The 26,835-nt window shown below is 40.9% G+C and overlaps 1 protein-coding gene across 2 annotated transcripts in view; it reads right to left on the bottom strand.

Moving 5' to 3' along the window:
• WNK2 (WNK lysine deficient protein kinase 2) overlaps positions 1-26,835 on the bottom strand; it is a 403,248-nt gene that overhangs the window by 5,558 nt on the left and 370,855 nt on the right. For both annotated transcript variants that reach the window (XM_082265480.1, XM_082265479.1), the window contains exons 23-26: positions 24,461-24,679; positions 20,175-20,273; positions 9,775-9,819; positions 5,892-6,154 (exon numbers count right to left, since the gene is read on the bottom strand). In XM_082265480.1, coding sequence (XP_082121606.1) covers positions 5,892-6,154; positions 9,775-9,819; positions 20,175-20,273; positions 24,461-24,679 — 626 coding nt within the window. The remainder of the gene's footprint in view (positions 1-5,891; positions 6,155-9,774; positions 9,820-20,174; positions 20,274-24,460; positions 24,680-26,835) is intronic.

The raw sequence follows: 26,835 nt of genomic DNA, 5'->3' as shown, positions 1-26,835 counted from the left end.
TTTCCTGCCTAGTGTCCTACTCCTGTAGGGGGCAGTATAACCCAATGGTTAGGAAGAATCAGAAGCTGTGTCAGTAAATGAAGAAAAGAGAAAAAAGGACATACATTTTTTTTGGGTACAGCATTGCACGACCAGACAATTGTCAGTTAAAGTAACATTGTGCAGTATCGCAAAAAATGGCCTGGTCATTAAGGGGGTAAAACATTTCAGTCCAGAAGTGATTAATGATATGACCATACGACCACGATCCATCCACCTGCTCAAAAGGGAGCATCCGAGTATCATAGAAAGATATATTCATGAATTGGTGGAGGGATCATGATATACAAGTTTCAGGTAATTTGTTGAATAGTAACAAAGCAATTAACACATCAGCTTCTTTTATGAGAAACATTGTATTCAGCTAAAATACTATTGATGAAAAATGCATGCTTTATAAAGTGAGCTTGAAGTTTAGCAATAGGATTCATATTTTACGGCAGTCATTCAAGTGCAGGATTAGATACTTTGGCATATGCTTGTTAGCTCCTAACCAGGAAAAGTATTCCATTGAAAAGACAGAAGAAAACAAAGTCCTGTTAACAGGGATTTAAATATTCTACATTGAAGGATTGCCTAGTAATAGCGTTTGGACAGGCTTAGACCCATGTATAAGTCTGAAAGCCCCCAGATAAGTGGTTAGCTGAACTAGGGGCTTTCAAAACTTTTACATCTACTGACAAGCAAGCTACTCAGATACACCAGTCAACCTAACACAGCTGATCCAAATGTCATTGGAAGGAAAGCTCTTTGGAAGGAGAGCTGAGTTACCACAATTAATGCTTTGTGGTCGAGCATTGTAGATCTGTGCATGATAAAGCAGTCATTTCCCTGACAGCCACGAGTCTTAATCTGCAGGGCCTAAACAGCCTGGATGCTCACACTGGCCGAGGTGCAACAGATGTAATATGTAATTCGTAAAAGTTAGTGCACCAGTAACTCACAGCACTCAATGCTGGGCTCGCAGTCCTTTTCCCAGGTGCTTGGAATCTTTGATATGGAACTATCTTGGAATCTTCAATATGGAACACTATCTATGTCATCCAAGTATGATATTAGACCCGCACTTTACCTCCTTCAGATCTGGCAAAACATGCCGTTACATGAGTATCCATTCAGCTACAGCTGAATTTGTTAGTGTTTTGTTAGTTGGAAGCTGCGGTCAACGCATTTCACTAGGAGTATACGCAGGCTTCTTCAGGACCAGTAGAAGGTGCTCTGGAGACCCCAATTTATAGTCCCCTCTCTTGTAATACCCATCCCATGATAACAGATGGCACCCTTACAGCTTTCATCACAATTTTTTTTATAGAACTACCAGGAAAGCTCAATTTTGTGTCTACCAGGGTCAATTAAAATTAAATAAAGGCAAGGTTGAAGTTTAAAAAAAAAATAAAGGCAAGGGGAATTCGACATAGACCTTGCACTAAATAAGCAAGTAAACATAAATTACATAGTACCCTCTAACAATAAGGGACAGTAAGATTGCAGATGAAAACCTAAGGAAGACAATCTTTAGATAACCGTATGAAAAAATATAATTGCGAGAAGTCTCAAAAATCACACTTTGAGCTTTATTGGCCGCAGTCTCTAACTGTCCAAGAACACTCCAAGAATCAGCTCAGTGTTGAGCCCAAGAGGAGCCAAAGAACCGAGGTTATATATCCACCCTCTTTTCATTTTGTAGAAGGACTCTATCAAAAGTCACCTCTACGTGTTGACAGTTTTAGGGCATAGAAGCCCTTAACCTTTAGACCCTCTGTGTGGCCAGCATGTGCTACCCTGAAGTGGAGTGTTAAAGGATGATCTTTTTCGCTTTCCTTCTCACTAGGTTTACTTCTAATGGCTCGAATATGTTCAACTTCAGACCCTTAGTTGCCTTTTGGTTTTACTTATATACAGTTTCTGGCATGGACACTATTATATAGAACACACTGCTCGTGGAGCAAATAATGAAACTAATGTCATAGGATTTTGAGCAGTCCGAGCTGGTAAACACCGTAGTTTACTCCACAAAGGGACACACAGAACAGTGACCACATGGATACATAACTACTATTTTCGAGGGCCAAACATTTTGAAAATTTCTAGTGGATTCTGAATGAACTAACATGTGCTTCAGGTTGCTTGCCCTGCGTGTCATCATCTGGGGTCTGTCGTCCACTATTTTCGTTCGCTATTTGGGGATTCAAAGTGAGTATACAGTGGGTACGGAAAGTATTCAGACCCCCTTAAATTTTTCACTCTTTGTTATATTGCAGCCATTTGCTAAAATCATTTAGGTTCATTCTTCTTCCTCATGAATGTACACATAGCACCCCATACTGACCGAAAAACACAGAATTGTTGACATTGTTGCAGATTTATTAAAAAAGAAAAACTGAAATATCACATGGTCCTAAGTATTCAGACCCTTTGCTGTGACACTCATATATTTAACTCAGGTGCTTTCCATTTCTTCTGATCATCCTTGAGATGGTTCTACACCTTCATTTGAGTCCAGCTGTGTTTGATTATACTGATTGGACTTGATTAGGAAAGCCACACACCTGTCTATACAAGACCTTCCAGATCACAATGCATGTCAGAGCAAATGAGAATCAGGAGGTCAAAGGAACTGCCTGAAGAGCTCAGAGACAGAATTGTGGCAAGGCACAGATCTGGCCAAGGTTACAAAAAGATTTCTGCTGCACTTAAGGTTCCTAAGAGCACAGTGGCCTCCATAATCCTCAAATGGAAGACGTTTGGGACGACCAGAACCCTTCCTAGAGCTGGCCGTCCGGCCAAACTGAGCTATCGGGGGAGAAGAGCCTTGGTGAGAGAGGTAAAGAAGAACCCAAAGATCACTGTGGCTGAGCTCCAGAGATGCAGTCAGGAGATGGGAGAAAGTTGTAGAAAGTCAACCATCACTGCAGCCCTCCACCAGTCGGGGCTTTATGGCAGAGTGGCCCGACGGAAGCCTCTCCTCAGTGTAAGACACATGAAAGCCCGCATGGAGTTTGCTAAAAAACACCTGAAGGACTCCAAGATGGTGAGAAATAAGATTCTCTGGTCTGATGAGACCAAAATAGAACTTTTTGGCCTTAATTCTAAGCGGTATGTGTGGAGAAAACCAGGCACTGCTCATCACCTGTCCAATACAGTCCCAACAGTGAAGCATGGTGGTGGTAGCATCATGCTGTGGGGGTGTTTTTCAGCTGCAGGGACAGGACGACTGGTTGCAATCGAGGGAAAGATGAATGCGGCCAAGTACAGGGATATCCTGGACAAAAACCTTCTCCAGAGTGCTCTGGACCTCACACTGGGCCGAAGGTTTACCTTCCAACAAGACAATGACCCTAAGCACACAGCTAAAATAACGAAGGAGTGGCTTCACAACAACTCCGTGACTGTTCTTGAATGGCCCAGCCAGAGCCCTGACTTAAACCCAATTGAGCATCTCTGGAGAGACCTAAAAATGGCTGTCCACCAACGTTTACCATCCAACCTGACAGAACTGGAGAGGATCTGCAAGGAGGAATGGCAGAGGATCCCAAAATCCAGGTGTGAAAGACTTGTTGCATCTTTCCCAAAAAGACTCCTGGCTGTATTAGATCAAAAGGGGGCTTCTACTAAATACTGAACAAAGGGTCTGAATACTTAGGACCATGTGATATTTCAGTTTTTCTTTTTTAATAAATCTGCAACAATGTCAACAATTCTGTGTTTTTCTGTCAGTATGGGGTGCTATGTGTACATTCATGAGGAAGAAGAATGAACCTAAATGATTTTAGCAAATGGCTGCAATATAACAAAGAGTGAAAAATTTAAGGGGGTCTGAATACTTTCCGTACCCACTGTATGCCAGTGCTTGCTAAGAATGTAACTGACCTCATTCCATTGCAATCCAAACTTAGTAATAAACCTAGTTGGTGCTTTATTCATTCCCTGCTCAGTTGTTGAATTCCTATGTACTTGTAGGAGGCTATCCCTCAGTGGACAGGGCCCTTCTTCTAGCCCTCTTCAGGATCCAATGTGAATATCCGCATTCCTGAAACCTCTCATACATTATATCAGATTCTCTCCTAAATTGGTCCACCTGTGTACAGTTCTTCCTAATTCGGAGGAATTGACTAGTTGGAATCCCCTGTTGGAGAGGCTAACAAGCAGATTGACAAATGACCTAATTCCGGCACTTAAATGACTGCCGTAAAATATGAATCCTATTGCCACACTTCAAGCTCACTTCATACAGCATGCATTTTTCATTAATAGTATTTTAGTTGAATACAAGGTTTCTTATAACATTGGCTGATGTGTTAATTGTTTTGTTACTATTCAGCAAATTACTTGGAACTTGTATACCATGATCCCTCCACCACCTAAAGCGTAACTCCACTTTTGTTGAGAAAAAACATTCCCCTCTGGGTTATTTATGTACATTACAAGGATTGTAACAAACTTTGTTGCAGATTCCTATCATTTTTTATTCTGAAGAAATCATTGTTTGTTCGTTTGTGCTGAGTGGGTCAAATGGGAGTGGTTTCATAATGTATCTGTCAGTTGTAGAAGCTGCAGGGCACAAATGAGGAAAGCTGCTGGGCCTGTATCCCTTTAGACGTGTTCCTATTGGAAGTACCTCACCAAAAATGAAATTTTTGTTGCAGGGGATGCCAGAAATCTGACTTGTATCTTAGGCAGACTTCTGGGAAAATTGGTGAGCCAATCACACAAGCAGGAAATTATATTTCTGGGGTGTGGTCAGTACACATTCTGTGTACAGAGCAGCTCAAGGTAGCCATATTGCATTTTCAGAAAATGACAGTGGCTGCAGATTGAAAATGAAAGGTCATTTTTAATAACATTCAATTACAATATTTGTGTCGCAACTGTATACGCTATATTGTTTTTTCTTTGTTTTTTTTTTCCCCTACGAAAGTGGAGTTACCTTTTAATGAATATATTTTGCTAGGATACTCCAATGCTCCCTTTTGAGCGGTTGGATGGATCGTGGTCATATCATTAAAAAGAGATTTGTCATTTAAGTCTGTCAGGGTTATTGTCCAGTTTTTTTATTAGATTGACAACGTTGTCATTTTTTTAATGTATGAGGGGCAGAGGTCATAGAATTTTTGCTAGTGATCGTTTTTCACAGCTTTATGTGTGGTTTTTGTCTCAAAGCCTAAAGTTATTTTTCTACTCCATTATATTATAGTTATTTTCCTAATGGTCAAACTACTTGGATTAGTAAGCACTGTCTTTTTTAAAGGGTATTTCGTCCCCTTTTTTCTATTAATAACAGTGTCTTTTAGGTACATTAATCAACACCTTAATAGGTGAGTTAGTGGACAGAATACTGGACCTCGCCTTTTTTGGCTATTGCCTTGGGAGATACCGTAACGATTTGATGTTCTTGCGATGACCACTCCCATGTATGTGCTTTTTGTGTGTTTTTTGTCTCAAAGCTTAATAGAATTATTTTTCTACTCATATTCTACTTATTTTCCTAAATGAGTTGTCATTCCAGCCTGGCCAATCAATAAGGCCAAAGAATCCAAACCTGGAAGAGAGACTAGGAGAACATTGAAGCACCTGCATCAAGACAGGCAGTCTTCTAACATCTAAACACCATACAACATGACACGAGAACTTGTGAAGTATTGGAACACACCCAATGATGGACCACATAGTGCCAGTCACTGCTTCTTTTTACCACATAGCCAACCTCCATTGTTCATTGACTCAAGCTAAACTTCCCTAACATAACATGTGCTTGGTGTCTGCTGATGTCAGTTGTTTTTTTAAATTTACATTTGAATGCAACCCTGTTGGATTTTTCCGCCCAAGGGGAGAGGAGGTGATTATGTACTTACTGCATTTAGATCTCCAGCTGTAGTTGTATTCTTGTGCTCCAGGTCCAGCCGCTGCTGATACTGCTTAAGTTGATTAAGGGAAGGTTTGAATTGTGCTGCTCCAACAGTTTTGCTTGCCCATTCATCCACCAGTTTGTGAAGGTCATCAGTAAATGTTCCCTTTTTGTTGTTACTATTGTTAGACTGGGCCTGAACTTGCTGCGTGTTCAGTGAAGGAACTTGTGATGGTTCAGGGCCTGTTGCAAGGCTGCTTGTTGAGGATCCTACAGGAGGGCAAACAAATCTCAGTCAATACATCTTAATAATAGACATGACTCTTGTAGCATGGAGCTTCGATTTTTGTCCCATATTTTCATTTTTGTCAAATTTTGAACTTCAAATCTGGACTAAATCCTACACAATGAACAAAGGAATTAGGATTCAAGGGCAGGAGCCAACACTTGGCAATGTCTTGGAAGCCATCTAGGACCACAGTGGAGAATCAAACTTTACCCACAGCTTTAACTGGCTAAACCTGGCTTCTAAGCTGAGCTGCTGGTTTCATAGAGATTTCCGAAGAATGCACTAGAATTAAGATAACTGATTTAACATACATTTGCCTTTCATCTTCCAGTTATCACACCAATCTAACTGGACATCTAAATTGTACACATCTACAATATACTACTGTGAACATGGCATTTAGAATACACAGAATATGGGACCTAAGTGAAAGGCTTATAGAGCCATTCAATGCTAACCCTTTTTTATAACACAATATATTTGGTGTCAGAAAATACAAAGTCCTGGTCCCCAAACCCAGCAAGAATGAATAAGAAAAAAGACTGGCTTTGACACTGGCATGGTTCCCTGCCTTTGGAGTCTAAGGTGACTGTCACCCTATCTTTTTAGTAAAACACAAGGTTGTGTAAAAGGACATAAAGAAAATACCTTGTCCTATTTTCTATAATAAAGGTTTTAGTGTATTTTACAATTGTGATTAAGGGCTCATTTGCACTTGTTTTAATTTAACACACATTAAAGCGCCTAACGCTTCAACATGCTTTTTTTTGATGCGTCTGATGCTTTTTTGAAGCTTTAATGAAGTTTGGGAAATGTCCAGTATGTGTATTTTTTGTTGGGGAAGTGGTATTAATGTAATATTTTAAAAGCAAGGCTAACGCTCAATAAAAGCTTGTGTGCTGCTGCAGGTATGGTTAGCACTCCAATAGACTTGGCTTTGGATAAGCGCTAAAGCAAGGTGAAAGCGACAGAGGGTATCATTTTTGAAGCAAAGTAAAGCAAATGCAACAGTGTGACTGTAGGGACATTTTATTTAACGCTAGATGCTTTGATTGGCGTTTAAATGAGGGCGCTTTAAAAAAGTGCATTATCTACATTTTGAAGCAAGTGTAAACGGACCCTTAAAGAGTTACTAAACCCACAACAGTAAAATCAGTCTGTATATGCAGTAAAGCATGCTTGTTCTACTTACTGTGGAACCTAAGGGGTTAATCATCTGCACTGTGTATAAAGGCAATTTGATCATGTCTCTCTAAACCTCCTCTTTCATGGTCTCCAAAAAAAAAAAAAAAAAAACCCTGATATTTACAGAGTCAGGGGACAGGCTGCACATTCTCAGTTTGGGGTGTATTGCTAGACAGTTTTTTTTTTTCTTTGGAGAGTGCCTGTGATCAGCACAGTCAGACATGTCTAGACAGAGGATCAGGAAAGAATGGAAATTTCTCCTAAAAGCTCTACTAGGAACTGATACAAGTCACAAGGCTGCAAAAGTATATAGGCATAGGACACATCTCCCTGCCATGCCCCCCCCCCCCCCCTTAGACACTTAAGGACCACCCGCCGCAGTTTTACTGCAGCAGGCAGCCCCTCCTGCTCGAACTGACGTAGCCCTACGTTGGTCGTGTGCCTGCTGCTAGGGGGCGAGCGCGCGCCATCAGCTTAGCAGCCGGAACTCCGATGCACGGGGCTGATGGCTCCGATTGCACCCGCAATCGCTCCCAGCTGAGACAGAAGGACGGTCAGCTATTGTAAACACAGCTGACCATTCTTCTCTCTGGAATGATCACAGAGCGCCTGTGATCCTTCTATATAGGATCACAGGTCTCTGATCATTTCAAAAGCCCTTCCCCCCCACAGTTAGAAACACTCCCCTAGGCTCACATTTAACCTCTTGATCAACCACAGTGTTAACCCCTTCCCTGCCAGTGTCATTAATAAAGTAACAGTGCATATTTTTAGCACTGATTACTGTAGTGTCACTGGTCCCCCCAAAAGTGTAAAAAATGTCAGTTAGGGGTCCCATCTGTCCGCCACAATGTCAGTCCTGCTAAAAGTCGCAGATCGCCGCCATTACTAGTAAAAAAAACAAAAATGACAAATCTTTCCCCTAGTTTGTAGACACGATAACTTTTGTGCAAACCAATCAGAATACGCTTATTGCAATTTTTTTTAACCAAAAATATGTAGCAGAAAACAAATTGGCCTAGAGTGTTAAAAAAAATTGATTTTAAATTTTTTTTTGGGAATGTTCTATAGCAGAATGTGAAAACTTTTTTCTAGAATTGTCGCTTTTTTTATAGCGCAAAAAATAAAAAATTGCAGAGGTGATCAAATACTACCAAAAGAAAGCTCTATTTGTGGGGAAAAAAAGAGGACATCAATTTTATTTATTTTATTTGGGCAAATCCTTCTGGTCCAGAACTAGTTAAAGGAGGATTATACAAAATAAAAAAAAAATGATTTGGTAAACCCACAATGCTTTCTCTTTACCACTACTATTCCTTTATATATTGGCCTTTGAAATTTACAAATGCAGCGATTTACAGATTGGATGAAAGGTTTAGCAATGGGAAACACTTTTTGAAAGATAAAAAGTGCATTTTATATACAACTATATAGATCAGACCAAAATGAACGACAAATGAGGAGGAAAAAGGGACTTTGTTCCAAACCAGGAACAGTCCCTTGAAATCAGGGACAGTTGGGAGTTATGTGTTTATATTTATTAAAATAATTGCATTTCCATGTTCTATGTGCTGTGGGAGACCAGATATAGTGAATGCAGGTTGTGGGTTTAGTAACACTAAGTATGCTCTAATCCTACATGATTCCATGCAGTTCGCTCTTAAAGATTTCTTTGTAAAAAAGCGTGACTGGTTCAACTGTTACAACCACAAAACATCAAATCTCCTTACAACCGCCATGCATAAAGTAGGCAGAGGAATACAAGAACAAAGTGGGGCTCAAATGGTATGGTAGGCAAAAGTGTCCCCATAAATCCTTTGCATTTTACCCAAAAACCTTCAAATTAAACAAAGCAAGGCAATTCCTAGCTTTCCTACTGTCCTTTTTACTTTCACCGTTTACAGTTGCACTTCAAGACCTCCTTGACAGCTTCCTAATTGGTTCAATGCACACCACTCGGGACATCGTCCTGTTGCTCTGCTTGGCCTCATTATAGTTACAAATAATATTTTACTGAGCCATAAAGCATGTGTTATTTACCATATCAATCATTTTCTGCAATGTTATTTATTTTCAGCTTTTATTGGATGTCTATGTTGGCATAAGCTTATGGTCTGCTATTGTTTGAGTGAAACCTTTGCTTAACTGGCGTGGATTGAGAATACAGAAAATTTAAATGACCTATTCAAGATACAGACCACACAACATGACAAAGATTGCAAGTAAACTATGGATATGACGCAACAAACATATGATTAATTGGATGATCAATATGATGCCCACAACCTGAGTGTGCAAGTGGTCAAGTAATTACCATATTTAACACATCATATGCAGTACAACATCCAAAGAGATAAACAAGCTAGCAAACAAAGTTTCCACACAATGCAGGAGAAAATGAAAAGACGATAGTTACTATTGCTGTGCTCTTTGCCTAGACATAGCCGTTTCAGAGTAGACCCTATAAGGCAAAAAGGTACAAGAGAGAAGTGATTAGGCACAACTAAAAAGCAAAAAATATTACAAAGATTCATGAACCATGGAAAATTTTCACTGCTGTGCAAGGAGAGGCAAGCTAAAAAGTGACTGCTTAAACAATGAAAAAGATGACAGCACATGCTAAAAACAAACAAACAAAAAAAAAAAACAAAAAGAATGAAAAAGAAGCCTGTGCAGCCAGCACCACTGCAGCCTTAAAAAAATCTACGTGATAGGAGCCATGGGTAAAAGCAGGCAAGGCATTCCATTCAGGTAACATATTATAAAGTCATATCTTTTAAAGTAAATCTTCACCCAAATGTTAAAGCCCAACTCTTCTTTTAAATCAGCAAAATACATTCGAGGTAAGCCAAAACAGGATTGTAAAGTCTTACGATTAATTTAGAGAAAGCAGCCACAGCCTAAGTAGAATAGCCTGTTCACTGCCAGCATGCTGTAGAGAAGGATCCTTACTCATGTGAAGCTGTGGTCCCTCTTTAATGGTCCAACCCATTTTTTGCTGAGTCAGAGGAAGATCTCTCCAATTAGCAAGTGCGAACTTTGCTGAATGCAGAGCAATAGGTCTGAGTAAGCAGGGGGAATGGGTCAGACCTCTTCGAGATCCCACTGCTTCCGCATAGAAAGGATCCTTCTTACAGGAGGCTGGCAGGGGACAGCTTTTGTTTTTGTGCACTGAAAATGTATTTATCAGAATGAAACTAAAGTTCACATTGGCTATAAAGTATATCCCCACTTTTGCAGTCAAATATGAGAAACCCCCACCATATGTTTTCTATGTGTTCCCAATTACACAGCATACCTAAAAATATTTAGCAAAAATGTCTCTTACCTTTTATAGTAGTTTCTTTGGAGCAGTTGTATACATAGAGCTCAGCTTCTAATGTTACAATTCCTTTCAATTTGCAATTGGGGAGAGACTGAGGGACAGTTAGGTGGGATTTTAAGCACGTCAGAAGCAAGTAAAAAGGTAAGCAGCGATTTTAATTTTTTTAATGTTATGCTATGTAAATGTAACAAATATAAAGTAGGGCGGGGGGTCAGCAACCTGTAGATCATGATCGACTAGTAGATCACGGCCAGGAGACTGGTAGATCGCAGTTTGGGCTTGCTGACCCACCATCCTAGAGCATTAACAGAGTGCAATGCAGAGGGAGTACTTGCAAAGTTGGCGCTGTAGTAGGGAGCAAGAGCCGCATAAGCTGATGCCTCCTCTGTAGTGCTGGCTCCTGTGCCATGTGGGAATGATACCAACTGCACTCCATCTGTTATCACAGCTAGCTGTATTCAGAGTGGTGCCAGCAGCAGGAAAGAAGAGATCTTCATGTCAGTGTGAAGCAATACACTGGGCTTTCACACTGATACGCTGCGGTTTACCTGTACCCCGGGGGGGGGGGGGGGCAATGCAGTGTACCTGCAGCTTTCCTGCAGATTTGCTGCCCTTAGCCATAGACTTCCATTATATCCTGTGGGTTTGGTTCACTTTCCGAAAGTGCATCAAAACTCCTGAATACAGGCATTTTGGTGTGTCTTCAGAAAGTGCACCACACCTGCAGGATATAATAGAAGTCTTTGGCATAGCACAGCTAACTTAGGAAAGTCACAAATGCACTGCACCCACGATGCAGGTGTTCACTTACATTCGCATTTTGGGGAGGGGGGGGGGTGGTGGTAAAACATCTTAGTTAAGATGTGTTTTTACCACCCCCACACCGACCACACTCCCTTTAGCTGCAGTGGCCAGGGGTGTAACCGTTGCAGCTGCAGCAGGAGTTATACACCGTGTCATGGTTGGAGGGTGTAGCACCTGCCAAGCATGACCCATGAATGAGGCCCCGCTGCAAGTGCCCTGCAATCTAGTGCAGTACAGCAAGCAAGGTGTTAAGGCAGGCAACGTTCTGTTGCTTTTTCACCACCTGCCCTAACCCCTTGGATGCATGCACTTGCAGGGTGCTTGCAGAGTGGCCCCATTTACTGAAATTTATCACGATTAACAGGTGGTAGCACCCACCAAAAGCAACTGGGTTTAATTTCTCCTGCGGTATGTGTACACCTTTGGCTGCTGGCCTCAGCGGCTGAAGGGGGTAGAGATTGGGGACAATAAACTCAACCGCAGCATTTTACTACCCCCCAACTTTGTGTGTTAACCTAAGGTGTTGATGTGGAATGCAACTAAAGGCTCATTGACAAGTGCAGCACGCACTGCTGCTCCTCTGAAAAGCGATCTGGATGTGTTTGGCAGGTGGTGAGGAGGCGTTGCCAATGTTCTCGGATGATACACAGAGATGAAACAAATCTCCCTACAAAAGTTTTATTTGTATATCTGTTGCCTTCAGCTTTCTACAATTTAGAAAGTGAACATCGTGTTAGTATTTTTTCTTCCTGTTCCAGTACTGGGTGTGGAGTCTTGACATACACTGACAGCTGATTGGAGGAAAGGCACACCCCCCCCCCCTCCACATAGGCAGAGGAAGGAAAAAAGATGCAGCAGAGCTGTGCTGTGAATAGACCAGCTCTCTGCTAATCTATCTCTATGAACCCACCCTGACACAAATTACCAGCTGCTTTAACCTCCTGTGCCAGAGAACTTGTCATAAGTTATCATGCTGATAACAGAGGAACATGGCAGCAGAAAGGCAAGGGACTTAGGGGTTTTGGAGAGAGATAAGTAAACACTACAGATATAAGTGCCCAGGTTAAATTTCATGAATGGGGTTTACAGCCACATTAAATCCATGTTTGCTGTGCAATGCATGCAATTGCAACATGGTAGTATGGCAATTAGAGGTTTAAATCAGGTGTGAGGAGGTGACACTGGGCAACACTGGTGATCTTTGACTTCTCTCATGTTGTTCAGGTAGATCGCCACCTCTTTAGTTTTGCCTACCCCTGATTTAGGGGTTGTCACAATTTGGCTGCAAAAGTGGAAATACACTTTAAAAAGTTAGTGCACATTCTTGAGGTCATCAATATTGAGTAAAAAAGAGCTGTAATACTAAAGAAAATGCAGCTTTAGGTTCCTTCAATGCTGGCCATACGTCTTAAGATTTAGGAACTTTTATTTATTTAGTCCGTTTATCTCTGTTGACGGGAGGGATTAGAGTTCAAACTGGCTGAGTCTCCCTAATAGTAGACATACAGAAGGGATTGTGCAACAGCACTGTCTCCAAAAAAGGTATTAAAACACTTCTACTACTCTATATCCATCTTTGAGAAACTGCCAATGTTAACATTGTTTGTTAACATTTGAGTGTAGCCCTACATTTGTGTAATATATATCAGGGGCATAAATTGTGTCAAAGGAAAGTTTGTGTTGCCCAATCTTAATTTTGTTTCTTGACCAGCACCATGCAACACTGGTGTCAGGACTAATCCAAAGTTAAGCAAATATATCAAAGTGCTGCATATTCCAGGGATAAACAGACTACAGATGGAAACACAACCTCAAATAGTCCTGCCATAGTAGTACAGGACGCATCACTGAGCTAAGCTCCTGCACTTGCTCCACCAACAGGTCACAAGTCCTGAACCCTGGTCCACAGTAAGCTCCACACCTTTAGGTTGTTAGGTAATGAGGACGCTGCAGGCTGACAGGATGTCAACTGCCATTTTTTGCTATTGGTGGCAATGTTTTGTTCTCAGTTACTTACAACACCATCATAGCCTATTTTCCCTAATATTCTATGTGCACTTATCCTTGAGCAGCTAAGGTAAGACGCCATTTACTTCACATACCTCTGAGTGAGCCCTTTTCCCCCTTGTAGCCTAAAGTGGAACTAAATGCTCTCAATCAATAATAACTATGTTAATCCTCATGCTACTAGCTTTAGTAAATAGATAGGAAGGTATCTTACATTTCTTCAGTTACTTTCTGGCCTAGGCCAAGGTATGTCACACATCCCAGGAGCTTTTAAAGCCATTTCTTTTTCCTATCACTGGAGGAGGGGCTTTCTCAGCCAAGCACATTCTTTCTGCATGCCTGAGTTAAGAGCAGATGGATTCCAGGAAGTAAATGCTACATGCTATACGCCTTTGCTCTAAATAACCGCAGCTACAAATGCTAGCGGGATGTTCTCTTAAAGTGAGTTCTCAACAAAATAAAGCATGGAGACATGGATGCATGGGCGCTTTTCATTAAATAGGGTTTCAGTTAGCTCAGATACAGTTAAGCTCCATTTTAGGAACCATATATGTTACCTCACCACATTAGTTCCCCAGTGTCCACAGGAATTGGCAGCTGGAGGTCAAGTGAACTAAACATGTTGCCTTTTTCCTTTCGGGATACAATTCTCACCACATTTTTTGTCATTTAACCCCACATTTTGTACATTTCTGTCTTGCTTCTGACATACATTTGTAAATCATCTGAAATGCAGCTCTTCAAATGGACTGTTCTGAGAAGTGCGCACTTCTATTTATTGTTGCATACAATATATATAATTCCTATAAAAATTCCTCTGAATGCATGGTAAATGCAATTTAAATGCACCTCCATAGCCCTTTAAAAAAGGTCCCAAAATATGTCAGTAAACTGTCAGAATAAAAATATAAGTAGTAGGGATGATCAGAGCTGGATCACTTTAGAATATATAGTCCCAACTGGGTGGATGGACTTCCATAGGTATGGATTCCATAGTTTGCTCTTTGGCATACAGGAGCCGTATACTGATACATTTCTGTCAGGACCAATTTAATTTGTTGTCTGCATATAGAAAACCCATTTTAGGGGATCCAAAAGAATTCTGCTTCTTTCCAAGATCTCGTTTAAAATGATCATAACATTTCCAGATGTTATCAGTTTCCTGCAGGGCTGGAACAAGCTTCTGTGTTAGCAAGTGAGAGTGCACCGCTCCACTCCACAGCTCAGCTCCACTCTCTGCCCCTGCACACAGGCAGAACAAAAGTTCCTAGGAGCAATGTGGTGGTAGAACACACAAGCATTAAAGCCACTGGAGGTACCCCAGAAGGGGAAGGAGTCCTAGGCGCAGTACCTCAATGAGAATGGGGGGGCGTAGGTAGAGTGGAGTGACCCTGTGCACCGCTAAGTCCATCTGAGCGTGAAAATAGAGAAGCAACCAGGGCACTGAATCCGTAAATATAGTTCCCATTTAAACAAACAAAATGTATAAACTTACACTATAGCCTAAGGAATGCAGCTTTGGTGTAGGTGGTGGATGATCAGAAGCATGAAGCGAGAACAACCTGAGCTGAGAGGCCGATATTCTATTACATTTCCAGAGCTTGTGGAGTAACAGCGGGTGGGGAGTTATGGAGCACTCAGTCTTCCTACATCCTTCACTAGAACTCAAGTCGGTCAGACAGAGTGATCTCCTCCTGACAGCTAACTATTAGTCCCAGCCACCAACATGATGCCTTTCAAAGGATGGACATGCCACACCATGTGAGAGGGACACCACGTGAGAGCAAGTTGGAAGGTAGATAATTAACATACTTGTGATAAACCTAACCGGGACTGGGGCTTTTGGAGGGGACTATGGGCTAGCCTTCTACCCAGTGATTATGGCCCATGGAGGAGACCGGGGATTTTGTCTGCTTCTCCCAGTCAGAGCATGGAAAAGATCTCAGTTCAGCATCTGATCCCATGGAGAGAGCAGATCGTTCTCTAATGATGGACAACAATGTGATGAACGCTGAGAGCGAGGCTTGAATACATTCTCTGAAGACAATGAAGCTTGCCTTCTTGAGTGGATGGAAAGGTGTAATATTAATCTGACCATTAACCTGTACAAGAGGAAATATGGTGGCCCTCCTGCAGACTGGGCTGAAGCAGCGCCTCCACTTGGTACAGAAATATTTATCAACAATCTCCCTCAAAAAATCTATGAAGTGAAAAATAATTACACTTTTTTATAGACTGCTTGAACATCGTTTGAGTTTTGTCTTATGACTTGTCTACTGGACAGATTACACAAGTTAAAGCTGGTTAATGAGATTTGGACATCCCTGGGTCTTCTTTCTGGCAAACTGGTGCAAAACTGTCTGGGTGGGCACTGATTCGAGTGACCTAGGCTTGTCTAGGTGACTAGTTGTCAATTAGCTTATGGTTAATTAGATCACTGTTAGCTGTTCATTAGATGTACTGATGATATTAACATTTACAGTCTGCATTGTTTAGGATAATATGATCAAGCTCTTATCGGTCAGTCAGTTCTGGTTTGCACCCAAGTTTGTCTCATCTAGTTCTTGGGTGCAATGCTCAGCTGCAATACCTGGTTCCAGAGTGGAGGAATCTGTATCTTGGCGCAGACATCCAGGCTGGGTGCCAGGTGGCCCCTAAATACCAAATGCAAGACTACTATCCAGTCCATCTTGGAGTTATCATTGCAGAACCTAGCACTGATGCTGGGCGTTATTGCAGAAAATGGCACTGATGATGGGGGGGGGGGGGGTTGTTATTGCAGAAAATGGCACTGATGCTGGAGGTTATTAATGTGTAAACTGGTTGGGGGGCTATTATTGCTACTTCTAATGCTAGAAGTGGGGGTTTTTTACAGCATAAATTGGCACCAATCCTTGGGGTTATTATTGTGTAAACTGGCACCAAAGCTGGGGGTTATTGCAGATATCATCAGCACCCAAGCTGGAGGTTGTTATTGTGTAAAGTGGCACCAATGCTGGGGTTATTGTTCAAAATTGCACCAACGTGACAGTTATTTTAATTATAGAGTGAACTAGAGTGAACTGACTCCAAATCCAGGGTGTTACTGCAGAAACTGGCACCAATGTTGAGGGTTATTATTGTGTTGCAACTGGCACCAATGCTGGGAATTATTGCGTCCACTGGCCCAAATGCTGGGGGTTATTACTGCACTGATGGGGCCTATTTTACTCCTACTTTCTCTTCAGGGTGTCTTGCGGTAACAAATACAGCAAGCAGAAGCGTTGGAAGACCCCCACCTTCTATTCTTAGAAACTTCAATACATATTAGTAGATAGATTCTACTTAAAAGATAAGTTTGGGATTAAAAAAAAAAAAAAAAACACCTTATACCTATCCAATGGAAGAGCTTATTTGTCCCAATTCAAAAATTGGGACTGGATTGGGAAGGTGACAATGGAAGCGGAGGAGTGGATCACCACATGCAAGGGTACTCGGGATCACTTTTATTCCATTTGAGACTCATGGAGGCGCAACGTGTCTGGGTCGATCACGGTTTTTCTCTAGCCTAGACATCGCTCTGCTGGCCCTAGCGGATCCTAAATTCCAACAACTTGTCCAGATGCACCAACAATCCCGAATATTTTTTTACCACCATTACTACTTCTATTACGTAGCAAGCCCCTTTTTTTCCAGCCCATGACCTGGTTGCAGTTTACAGATTCTGGAATCTCAGTGATATTTTGCATCCTAAATTTTTAGTACTTTACTTTGTGTTTTATTTATTTTGTTTTGACCCGATGCTAAATGCCCTTTTCCACTCAGCTTGATTTGGTAGCTGGTCTCGCTTGTTGTCTATAAAGGTCAATTATTCCCCTGCTGCTGGGTTGCCGCTCATGGGAGACTTAAGGGCATTCAGCTGGTACACGTGGTCTCATCACGTGGGTGTTTGGCCGCTGTGTGGCAGGGTGAGACTTTTCCGAACTAATCATTGGTTGTTTGTCTTAGCGGTCTCTGACCGCAACAGGCCATTGTATGCACTAATTGTGTTTGTAACATCCTTTATTTTTTTTTTACTTAAAATGTTTCAGGTTAGCTTACCATGATGTTATACCCTTATCTCTCCATTGTATATGATGTTTGTTTCCTTCAGACGAGAGATGAGGGGAAAAGGAAGCTTTGTGGATGTTGTGACACGAATGCTTCCCTTTGTAAGCAATAGATGAGACATTTTCTTATGGATGCTGATTGAGGTTTCTTACTTGATTCTTTGTACTGTTTAAACTTGAAATAAAGTTTAAATAAAAAAAAACATTCATACTTACCTTGGTGGATGTAGCATCGATCTAATGCTGCATCTTTACCCCGCCGCCTCTACACTGAGAACTGAGTGATCAAAGACAGCTTATCTCTCAGTTCTCTGTCTTCAGTGAGCAGAGAGCCAGGGGCTGTCAGTCACCGGCTTTCTGCTCTGCCCCTCCAGTACTCACTTGAGAGATGGGCAATGGAGGTAGCAGGCAAGGTAGGTGGCTGAGAGGCTGAGCCAGCTGCTGGTTCAGGCATGTAGGTGGATCTAGACATTAAAGTCTGGACCAGCTGAGTAACACAAACTGACAGTCGGCTTTAGCCTGCTGTCGGCTGAATACGGGTCACGGAGGTGCAGAACGATTTGCACTCATGTGATCCCCAGAAGAAGTACAGCCAAACGAGCTTTGACCTTACTGCTCCTTTAACATGCATGTAAATCACAGAATCAGCTATCAAATCAGCATAAGATTTCTAGAAAATCTGCAACAGATTAAATGGAGTTTAATAAAGGTAAGAGTGATAACAAGAGCAATAGCAAATGCTTGAGATATAGGGGTTGATTTACTAAAGTCAAATAGACTGTTCACTTTGCAAGGGAATTTTCCCCAGAGCTTAGTGGCACTTGACCTGCATTATTGACTCCTTTACCCCTGGGCGGTCTTCATTCTCATCTTTCTGACAGATATGATAGAATGCAAAAAAAAATAAATAAATAAAAAAAAAGAAATCAGTACCTAAACAAATGTAATTCCATTTAACCCAATTAGAAACAAATTATTTAAACTTGTCAATGGTGCAGGTTGAAGGAACAAAAGGAGGACAATTTCCTGGTGTAAGTAAAACCTTATCCACAAATACAAGTATATCTGCTCCTTAGAGTTGCACAGAAACCTATTCCACACTCCTGTCTTAATTCCTTTATGATTTACTAACACAACACAACCCAGAGCTAACTAGGGAAAGGGCCCATAGGTTAAAACTTTTATACAAGTTACACATAGTAAGGAAAGAGACAGCATTAGACACAATTACTATATTAACCTTCTGTTGGCACTTATAACCTTCAGGTTGCCTCCATGGTCCTTAGTATTCAAGACTACTCTCATATGAAAGTTTGATGGTCCTTGTTTCTCCCATGCTTATATTCATCACAACCAAATTAATGGTGAAACTAGATCTTACAAAACTAGATCAAATGCCAATAGGAAGAAAAATACTAAAACACCTTAGAACATTGGGGCTTACAGGTTTGTGCCTGGCTGCTCAGACTGCGGGCTATTGCACACATGCTTTTGCTGCTCAGATATTAGCCAAAAGCTAAGCACACAAAAGCATTCAAATGATACATGGGAAATAAAACACAAATCAGTATCTTTAAATCACAGATGGAAAACAAGGTTTCACTGAGAAAAATGATACTCAACCTATGGCACCCAATAATTTCTATATTTTTTTTTCCTAAAAGGGTTTCTTTGTGTCTGTTTACAGAGATTAAAGAGTCAGTCCACACAAAATCCACCCCGTAAAGTTTCAGCTTTGGATGGGCTTTATTAGGCTGAATCAGCTATTGGCTTCTTATTTATTTTTGAGCCCCCAAGTTGAAAGATCCTCCCTTTGAAATTCCTGCTACTGCTGCCTACCACCACCCAGTAGCAACACTCCTGCTGCAATCTCCATGACTTAAAAAGGAATTGAAACTGCAAAAGAGAGTGACAACTGTCAAAGGCCACAGTATGCAGGATGACGCAGGAACTCACCCGCTGAAGATTCATTAGCTTCCAATAGAGATATAAGAATTCCATGGATGATTCAATTTACTGGCATCTACGTAATCAGAAATATTTCTTGGTAGACTGACTCTTTAAAATCATTAAGCAGTCATAAAGGAAATACGAGAAATGCTACTGCTGACCATTTTCTTCTGAAAAAAGGTTGTTGTCTGGCTATTAAATTGACCCACTAGGTTCAATACTTTCAGTCGTTTACCCAAAACAAGAATACTAAACAGGAATGTCAGAAGTTATTTGCATTTTTGTTCTGGGTCAAAGAATATTAAAACAAGAAGGTCACCACGATAGACAGCTATTTTCAGAAGTGGAGCTCAGCAATTGCAGCCTTTGCGTTTCTTTCCACAGATTTCCTTTAAGGTAGCCATAGACCTCAGGTACCTTGCCAATGATACCTGTGATTTCAAATGGTTCAGTCAGATAGTCTTGGGTTTCTAACATGAGCATATTGAGACACCTATTCTAGGAAAGGTTTGGGTACCATATGTAGAAAGATGATGTACTGTCAAAAGAAAAGATGGTTAAATGAGTGAACTTAGTTAAAGAAAAGATGCTGAGGATGAAGGAGAGATGAGGCGTAGTAAATACAAAAGAACAGATACAAACAGATGGATAAAGACACAGGTCCACTGAGGAATCGGGTACGAGGTTTGCTACTAGACTTATAGGTCACTCTCTCAGACGTTTGGTGGTAAACCGTCCAGCCTGTAGATGAATATAGAAGGAAGAAAACAGAGAAATAAACTGATGAACTATCATTACCTCTGATGGCTTGTCCTAAATCATCAAAGCCGCCAAGTAATTCCCCTGGCTGCCTACCAAACATTGTAGAAAGTTAAGAAAACAGAAAGGTCTACAAAAGACAAAGGATGGAAATTATGTAGATAATGATCCTTTCATCTGGGATGGGAACCCCTTAACAAGGTAATTTCTAACCAAAGGAATGTCCAGCACACAGCTATGAATCCATTGGGCCTGATTTATGAAAAAAGGCCAAAAGAAAAACAGAGCTGTTGTCCAACTCATTGGTTTGTTTCATTATCAAGCATCTTCTTTACGTTAAGGGCTTTCATTGCCCAAAGCAACCAGATGTTGTCAACGGGACTAGAAAACGGGTAATGGGTATCTCCCTATGCAGCAGATGATCCACTTTCAGATTCTTTCAACACATGAGGCCCAATATGGCTTTAAACCATGCAGTGAACAGTAAGGGGTAAAACGTTTTGCCAAAATGGGTATTCAATTTCTGGTGAGGTTACCAGAAGGTAGCAAACAGCAACTTTACCTTTGCATTTTTTTAGTTTTGGTTAGAATGGGGAAAGATGAAATCCTTTGCCACTTTTATTTATGCTTGTAACCCATTTTACTAAGACAGAAACTGAGGGAAAACATAAAAATGTCAAGCAATGCTGGGCCTTACATGCATAGATTTATTTCATTCAGCCTGCGGCTGACTGAAAAATCTAGCAGATTCCTCCTTCCACGCTAAACCGTACAGATGGAAGACTCCAATCTGGCAGCTATTGTATTTTAACAGCTGCAACTGGCACCTGAGGCCCTAAGTCTGCATCTTATTGGATGCAGGCACTGTTCGGGCAACAATTTTCTACCCAGCTCTTTGACAGACATGAATTAAACAATTGATTTTTGTCAAGTCAGACGGTGCCAACAGATGCACCCACGGTTTGAATTTTGGCTGGTTCAGCATGAATCTGCTATAATTTGAGCAGCATATGGCAGCCATAAGAGGTGAGAATTTTACAAAATAAAAGGAGCAGGGCTGCACCATTTCTGTATGGCACATTTTTTCTGAAGTATATACAGTATGTTTTTACAGTTATATGTGGTCATTTTTAGCATGTTTTATTAGTGCAAAAGCTTTTTTTTTTTTTTCATTTATTTTTTTAACATGCTATCATTTTTTATAAATGCCATCATATGTAGTGTGAGAAATGTTTTAGGCTCAATAACACTTGCGAATAGTGTCTTCAGCAATTACATGCGGGAGATCCAATGGGGGTCTGGCGATTAACTTCAGGTGGAAGCCCCATCAAAAGTAATGGGAGGTTGGCAGCTCCCACAGCTAAATGTGGCTGTCTGCATCCAGGGCCAATCATTTGCAGATAATCGCTGTTTGCGGTCTTTCATATGTAATTCTGCAATTAGATACAGGAGCGGTCAGCCTCCCATTGCTTTTAAAGTGGCTTTCGCTAGCAGATAAATCTCTGGGAAACCCTGCTGGGTATCCCAAATGTCATTGCTAACAGCCCAATTGGCAAGCATGAATGTGGTCTTACTGTGGGCCTCATAACTGAAAGTGTCAGAAAGAGGAAATGCTGCCCAACTTCGGAATGAATGCAAGAATCTAACTGGTGCATATGGGCAACAAGTATGCCTTTGTGTGGAGCTGATATGCAGACCAACTCAGAAGAAGAAGCAGAAGCCAAGCTCTGGAGGCTCTATTATAAAAATAAGAGGAGTGTCAAATATAATCAGATGCTAAATTAGTTTGACCAGCAAAACAGCCCTAAGATGCTAAAATAGGTGCTGCATGATTTTAAGGATACATCCTGTAAGGAATGAAGATAGGAGACTCTATACTTAGACAAAGAAAATGTGTATTCAATACCTTATCAACACCCATTTCTCTAAATTGTATGTCTACACCACAATATAAAGCAGTCATGTGATCTAGGTTTGTTTGGAAACAAGAAGTTTTTTTCTAAAAAAAAAAAAAAAGTACCATTGGCACCAACATTGTAACCTTAAATTTTCAACATGAAAATCGATGTGCAGCGACTGTTGACTTGGTTAGCTGAAATGTAAGAGAATCGTCAGTTTTTTTTTTTTACTATTAGTTTTTCGAAAGAGAGGGAAATGTCAGGGATCCCCTGATGACGTCAGGTCGTACTGACGAAACGTACGTCGGGAAAGGAAACGTGAGACCGTAGCCATTTCCGGGTTAGAGGAGCGCTGTGCGATCGGCAGTGCTCACAACCCTCGCTGGATGTTTTTATGAGAAAGGCGATTGTTTTATGGTGATTCGAGTAAGTGCAATACTTTTTAAATAAAGCGATATGTTTAGATGTACTGCACCATGAGAGTCTCCTTTTTGTCCCACCCATGTTTGTCACCTGATCCGAGCTACACTATAAGGGCTTGATGCTGGATTACCCACTGTGTAACAGAGGAGCTGAGGATCGTGTGTACTGAGTGGAGATATTGCCTATGTGACCCCCTATAATTAAGGGGTCATATATTTCCGGTAAGGAGTACCTTACTAGATCACTGGGTGAAGTGTGGAGGTGAAGGTTAATCTGCACTAACATCAAGTCTCTGCTAATTTGTGTGACACCAAAGAGATGTGGACTGTTTGATGCTGCATATGGACTGTTTGCACTTTACAATGTTGAGCACAGATTGATTGATTTTTTTAGATTGTCACCTATCATGAATTTTTAATTTTTGAATTAAGGTTTAATTATCTGCACAAGCACTTTTATGTTTGAGTGCGACACCACCCTTCTTTTAAACAATTGTTCAGCACCTTGCTTTTTTTGTTGCCGCTCACTACAAGGAAGCAATTCCTGTAAATAATTAATATTTATTAATTATTATATTAATATCTATATTCACATATAATTTTATGTTTATATTTATTGATTATATATTTATATATTTATACATATATACACGGTTGAACCACTTGCGCGGTTTTTGGTTTGCACCAAACCCCCCTTTTTTTCTGATTTCATAGGTAATTGATGCCTAGATGCCAGGTAAAATACTGTAGCGCCAGTATGCATCACATATATGACACTATGACTAATTTGCATACCTACATTTTTATAATCTTTTTTTAACATAAGACTTATTTGGTATTTTAATTAAATTATTATAAGCCTACAAATGTGCAAAAAGTTTATTGTTTTGCTTCTTTTTTAGTTTTTTTTTTTAATGTACTCTAATTGTATCTGACAATAACAATGTTAAACAGATGCACTCTGCCAACTTCAGGCTGTAATGGCAACTGCAAAACTTGTGTTTCAACACTTCCTGAGTAATGAATACGAACAAGTACGCAAACCAGAAAACCAGGGAATTTTTCTGGATTAGAATTTCAGAGGAAGCAAGAGGCGCAGTATGACGCAAAGAAACTAGCATTTGTAGAATAGGAAGATAGCCTCCATACCTCTCTCAGTAAAGGTTTTCTGTAATATTAAAGCCTTTAATTGTGAAAACAGGCAAACATCATATGCTGTAAAAAATGTAATTCTTTTCAGAACACTGCTTTTTGTGCTGGAAATCCTATCAGTTTTTGTAAGCGAACAGTCACTGTATTAGTTTTTGGGCACTTGATAAAGGGAATATTGTGTCTCTCACAATAAATCTTGCACCGTGGTGTAAAAAACGGCTAAGCTGTCCTCTATCTTCACTCCTTACAGGAAAAGGAAATGCATTTTAAAAAAACACAAACATACGAGGAAAACCAGGGCAATAAACCTGATAATTCCCAGTTTATACACTGTGCATAAGAGTGTGTCACTAGCCTGCCTTACTATATTAAATGCTTCATCAGATTAGGGAGTTACGTAATTTACGTTTCAACGCTAGCAAGTGGATATATGTGACAGTGCAGCTTAGCCAATACTGCCCCGAAATGTACCTGAATAGATTTCAGCATAGGGAAGATTAAGATAAATGAATCATTTTCACAGTGTTTGGCTTCTATTGAGATGCAGAAACCCTGCTGTACAGCAGCAAAGCCACGTGCAGTCAGAAGGCAACACAGCCCCTTGTTGCCTTATTATGCAGCCTGCTACATTTCATCCTGAGATACTGCACTGACAGTGAGACTAGCTCAGGAAGAAAACCCTGCAGTGATAGATCACCTTGTCCACCGTTGCCATGCACATCACCACCATCCCGGACTACACCAGAACAGATATTATCAGACGACACCGTGACCTTCACTGAGCAAGGCTGCTGCGTCTGGACACTACGACCCGGGGACGCTGTTAGGGAGGAGCCAGAAACTTTGCCCTTTAAATCGGGGTGAGATTTAAGTGGATCCTTGGCAGGTAATCCATTGCAGTCTGCAGTTATATTGCCTGCAACAGAAGATCAGATATATAGAGAGAACATGATCTGCAACATCAATATGAAAGAACATTAATTATGCATATAACATATAAAAATGTAAAGCGTGACTTCATTATTAAAGAGAACGGGTCAGAACTGGACTTGTGTAGGATTTTAAAATCAGTCTTAAAGCTAAACTCCAAGAATATAAAACATCAAATTAAAGCATCTGTTCCCATTAATACATCAATAAATGCATGCAAGCAGTGCAAGTAGCTGAACAGGACATGCTTTCAGCCTCTAGCAGAGCTCAGACTGGGAGGAGGCAGAAGCAATACAAGGAGTCAGTGAGCTGTGCTGCTGTACAAGGAGAATACTGATAGGAGGAGAGAGCAGAGTGACATTTGAGTTTATCACTATGCTGCTCCAGTCATATGCTGGCGGTAGGGGGACCTGTAAGTGTTCCTAACCTGCAGAAATTAAAAATAAAAGCTGTGTAAATCTCAGAAGTGGTTGGACAGAAATATAAATCTTTTGACAGGTAAAACTGCTCCCATATATGCATTTCATCTGTGTCCTTAGCAGTTTATCTGGAGTTCAGTCTTTAATTACTTTAAGCGAAAAGGCTTACTTATGAAAGGTTTGAATTTATCCCTTATTTTTCTTTACTTATTGGGGGGATTCAAATCACTTTCAAAACGTTTCTGGCAATATGGCCTTTTAAAATAGCCTGCTCCTAATTTAAAATGGCCTGTGCCAGATTAAAAAATCATTGCTGTCTGGTTTTCATAGGTTTACTGACACGTGCGGCAGATTCAAGTGGTTCTTAATGTCACTAGGGCTGCATTTCATTAAAAAAAGAAATACCACTAGTTCATGGATAATGAAACTGGATTTAAATAAAGCAAACTCAAACTTGGTGTACAGAGACAGGCAGAGTGCCTGTTCTGGTACACTATGTATCAAAGTGTAATATTTGCCACTGTTATCCCCCCCCCCCCCCCTACACCAATCACTGGTTGTCAAGGACGCTATCCATTTTCTAGCCAACAGGCTCCCAGCAACCAGCGACACTAGGCAGAGTCTGATGAAGCTATTGGCTATGGAATCTGCACACTGCCTGCTGCCAATCGCAAGGGGGAGAGGATCTGAGGGGAACCTTGTCTCTGAATCCCTATCAGGCTCCGACCACCCAGCTTCAGAACTCTTGGCCATTGGGCTGTCTGAGACACAACAGCCTTAGTGAACCTCTACATGCCCCAAATTCATGTACCCGTTTCCCACAGATACATGAATCTTTCACTAATAATATTTGTTGTGTTTAGGCACAACATAATTCTAAAGCATGTCATAGACACTATGGCTGTTATTTACTAAAACTGGAGCGTGCAAGATCTGGTGCAGCTGTGCATAGAAACCAATCCGCTTCCAGGTTTTGTTGCCAAAGCTTAAATGAACAAGCCAATTGGCTGGTATGTACAGCACAGTTTTAGTAAATCTCCCCCAGTGAATTCCCCAAACTTTTTGTGTGTCATGTCAGAGATCACTTGAAGTCCACATGCTGCTCTGTCAACTGCCTGATCTCAAACACCATCTCCGGTCCTCGGGGCCCACTAACAGGCCAGATTTTAAGTATTACCTTGGGGAGATGCAGACTAGAGTACTGCAATCACTGAGCAGCAAATGATATCACCTGGGATGTATTTCAGTTATCTTGCAAACCTGGCCTGTTAGTGGGCCCTGTAGGCCAGGGTTGAGGACCACTGTCTTAGAAGGCATAACCTGTCAAATCCAAGAGCTTTGTCATTGAAAGAAATGGAATAATGGGTCTATTTTATACTGGGGCACATATTATGTAGTTGGGGGACAGTGTGCGAGGTTAGACAGTTGACAAAGAAACAACTGTATTGATTTTAGTGGATTTCTGATCTCCAACTGTCCAGCTGTGTCATTTTCAGACAAAAGTAATGTTTCAGAGATAAAACAAATTAAAGCGGAACTAAACCCATCACTTCATTGGCTAAACAAAAAAAAAAAAGTTAACTGTCATATTTGCTCATGCTTTCAACCAAACTGTCAAACCATCAAATGGCTAGAGTTTAAAACGAAGTTCTGGGTCAGGATTATCCAAGCATACATAGGATTAATGACTTTCTCTCCTTCCTCACATGACCATGTTTGAGCC

This window comes from Pelophylax lessonae (assembly GCF_965119305.1).
Source record: "Pelophylax lessonae genome assembly, chromosome: 8".
NCBI lineage: Eukaryota > Metazoa > Chordata > Amphibia > Anura > Ranidae > Pelophylax > Pelophylax lessonae.
Note: the sequence above shows the minus strand (reverse complement) of the source record. Positions and strands in the feature narration are given on the sequence as shown.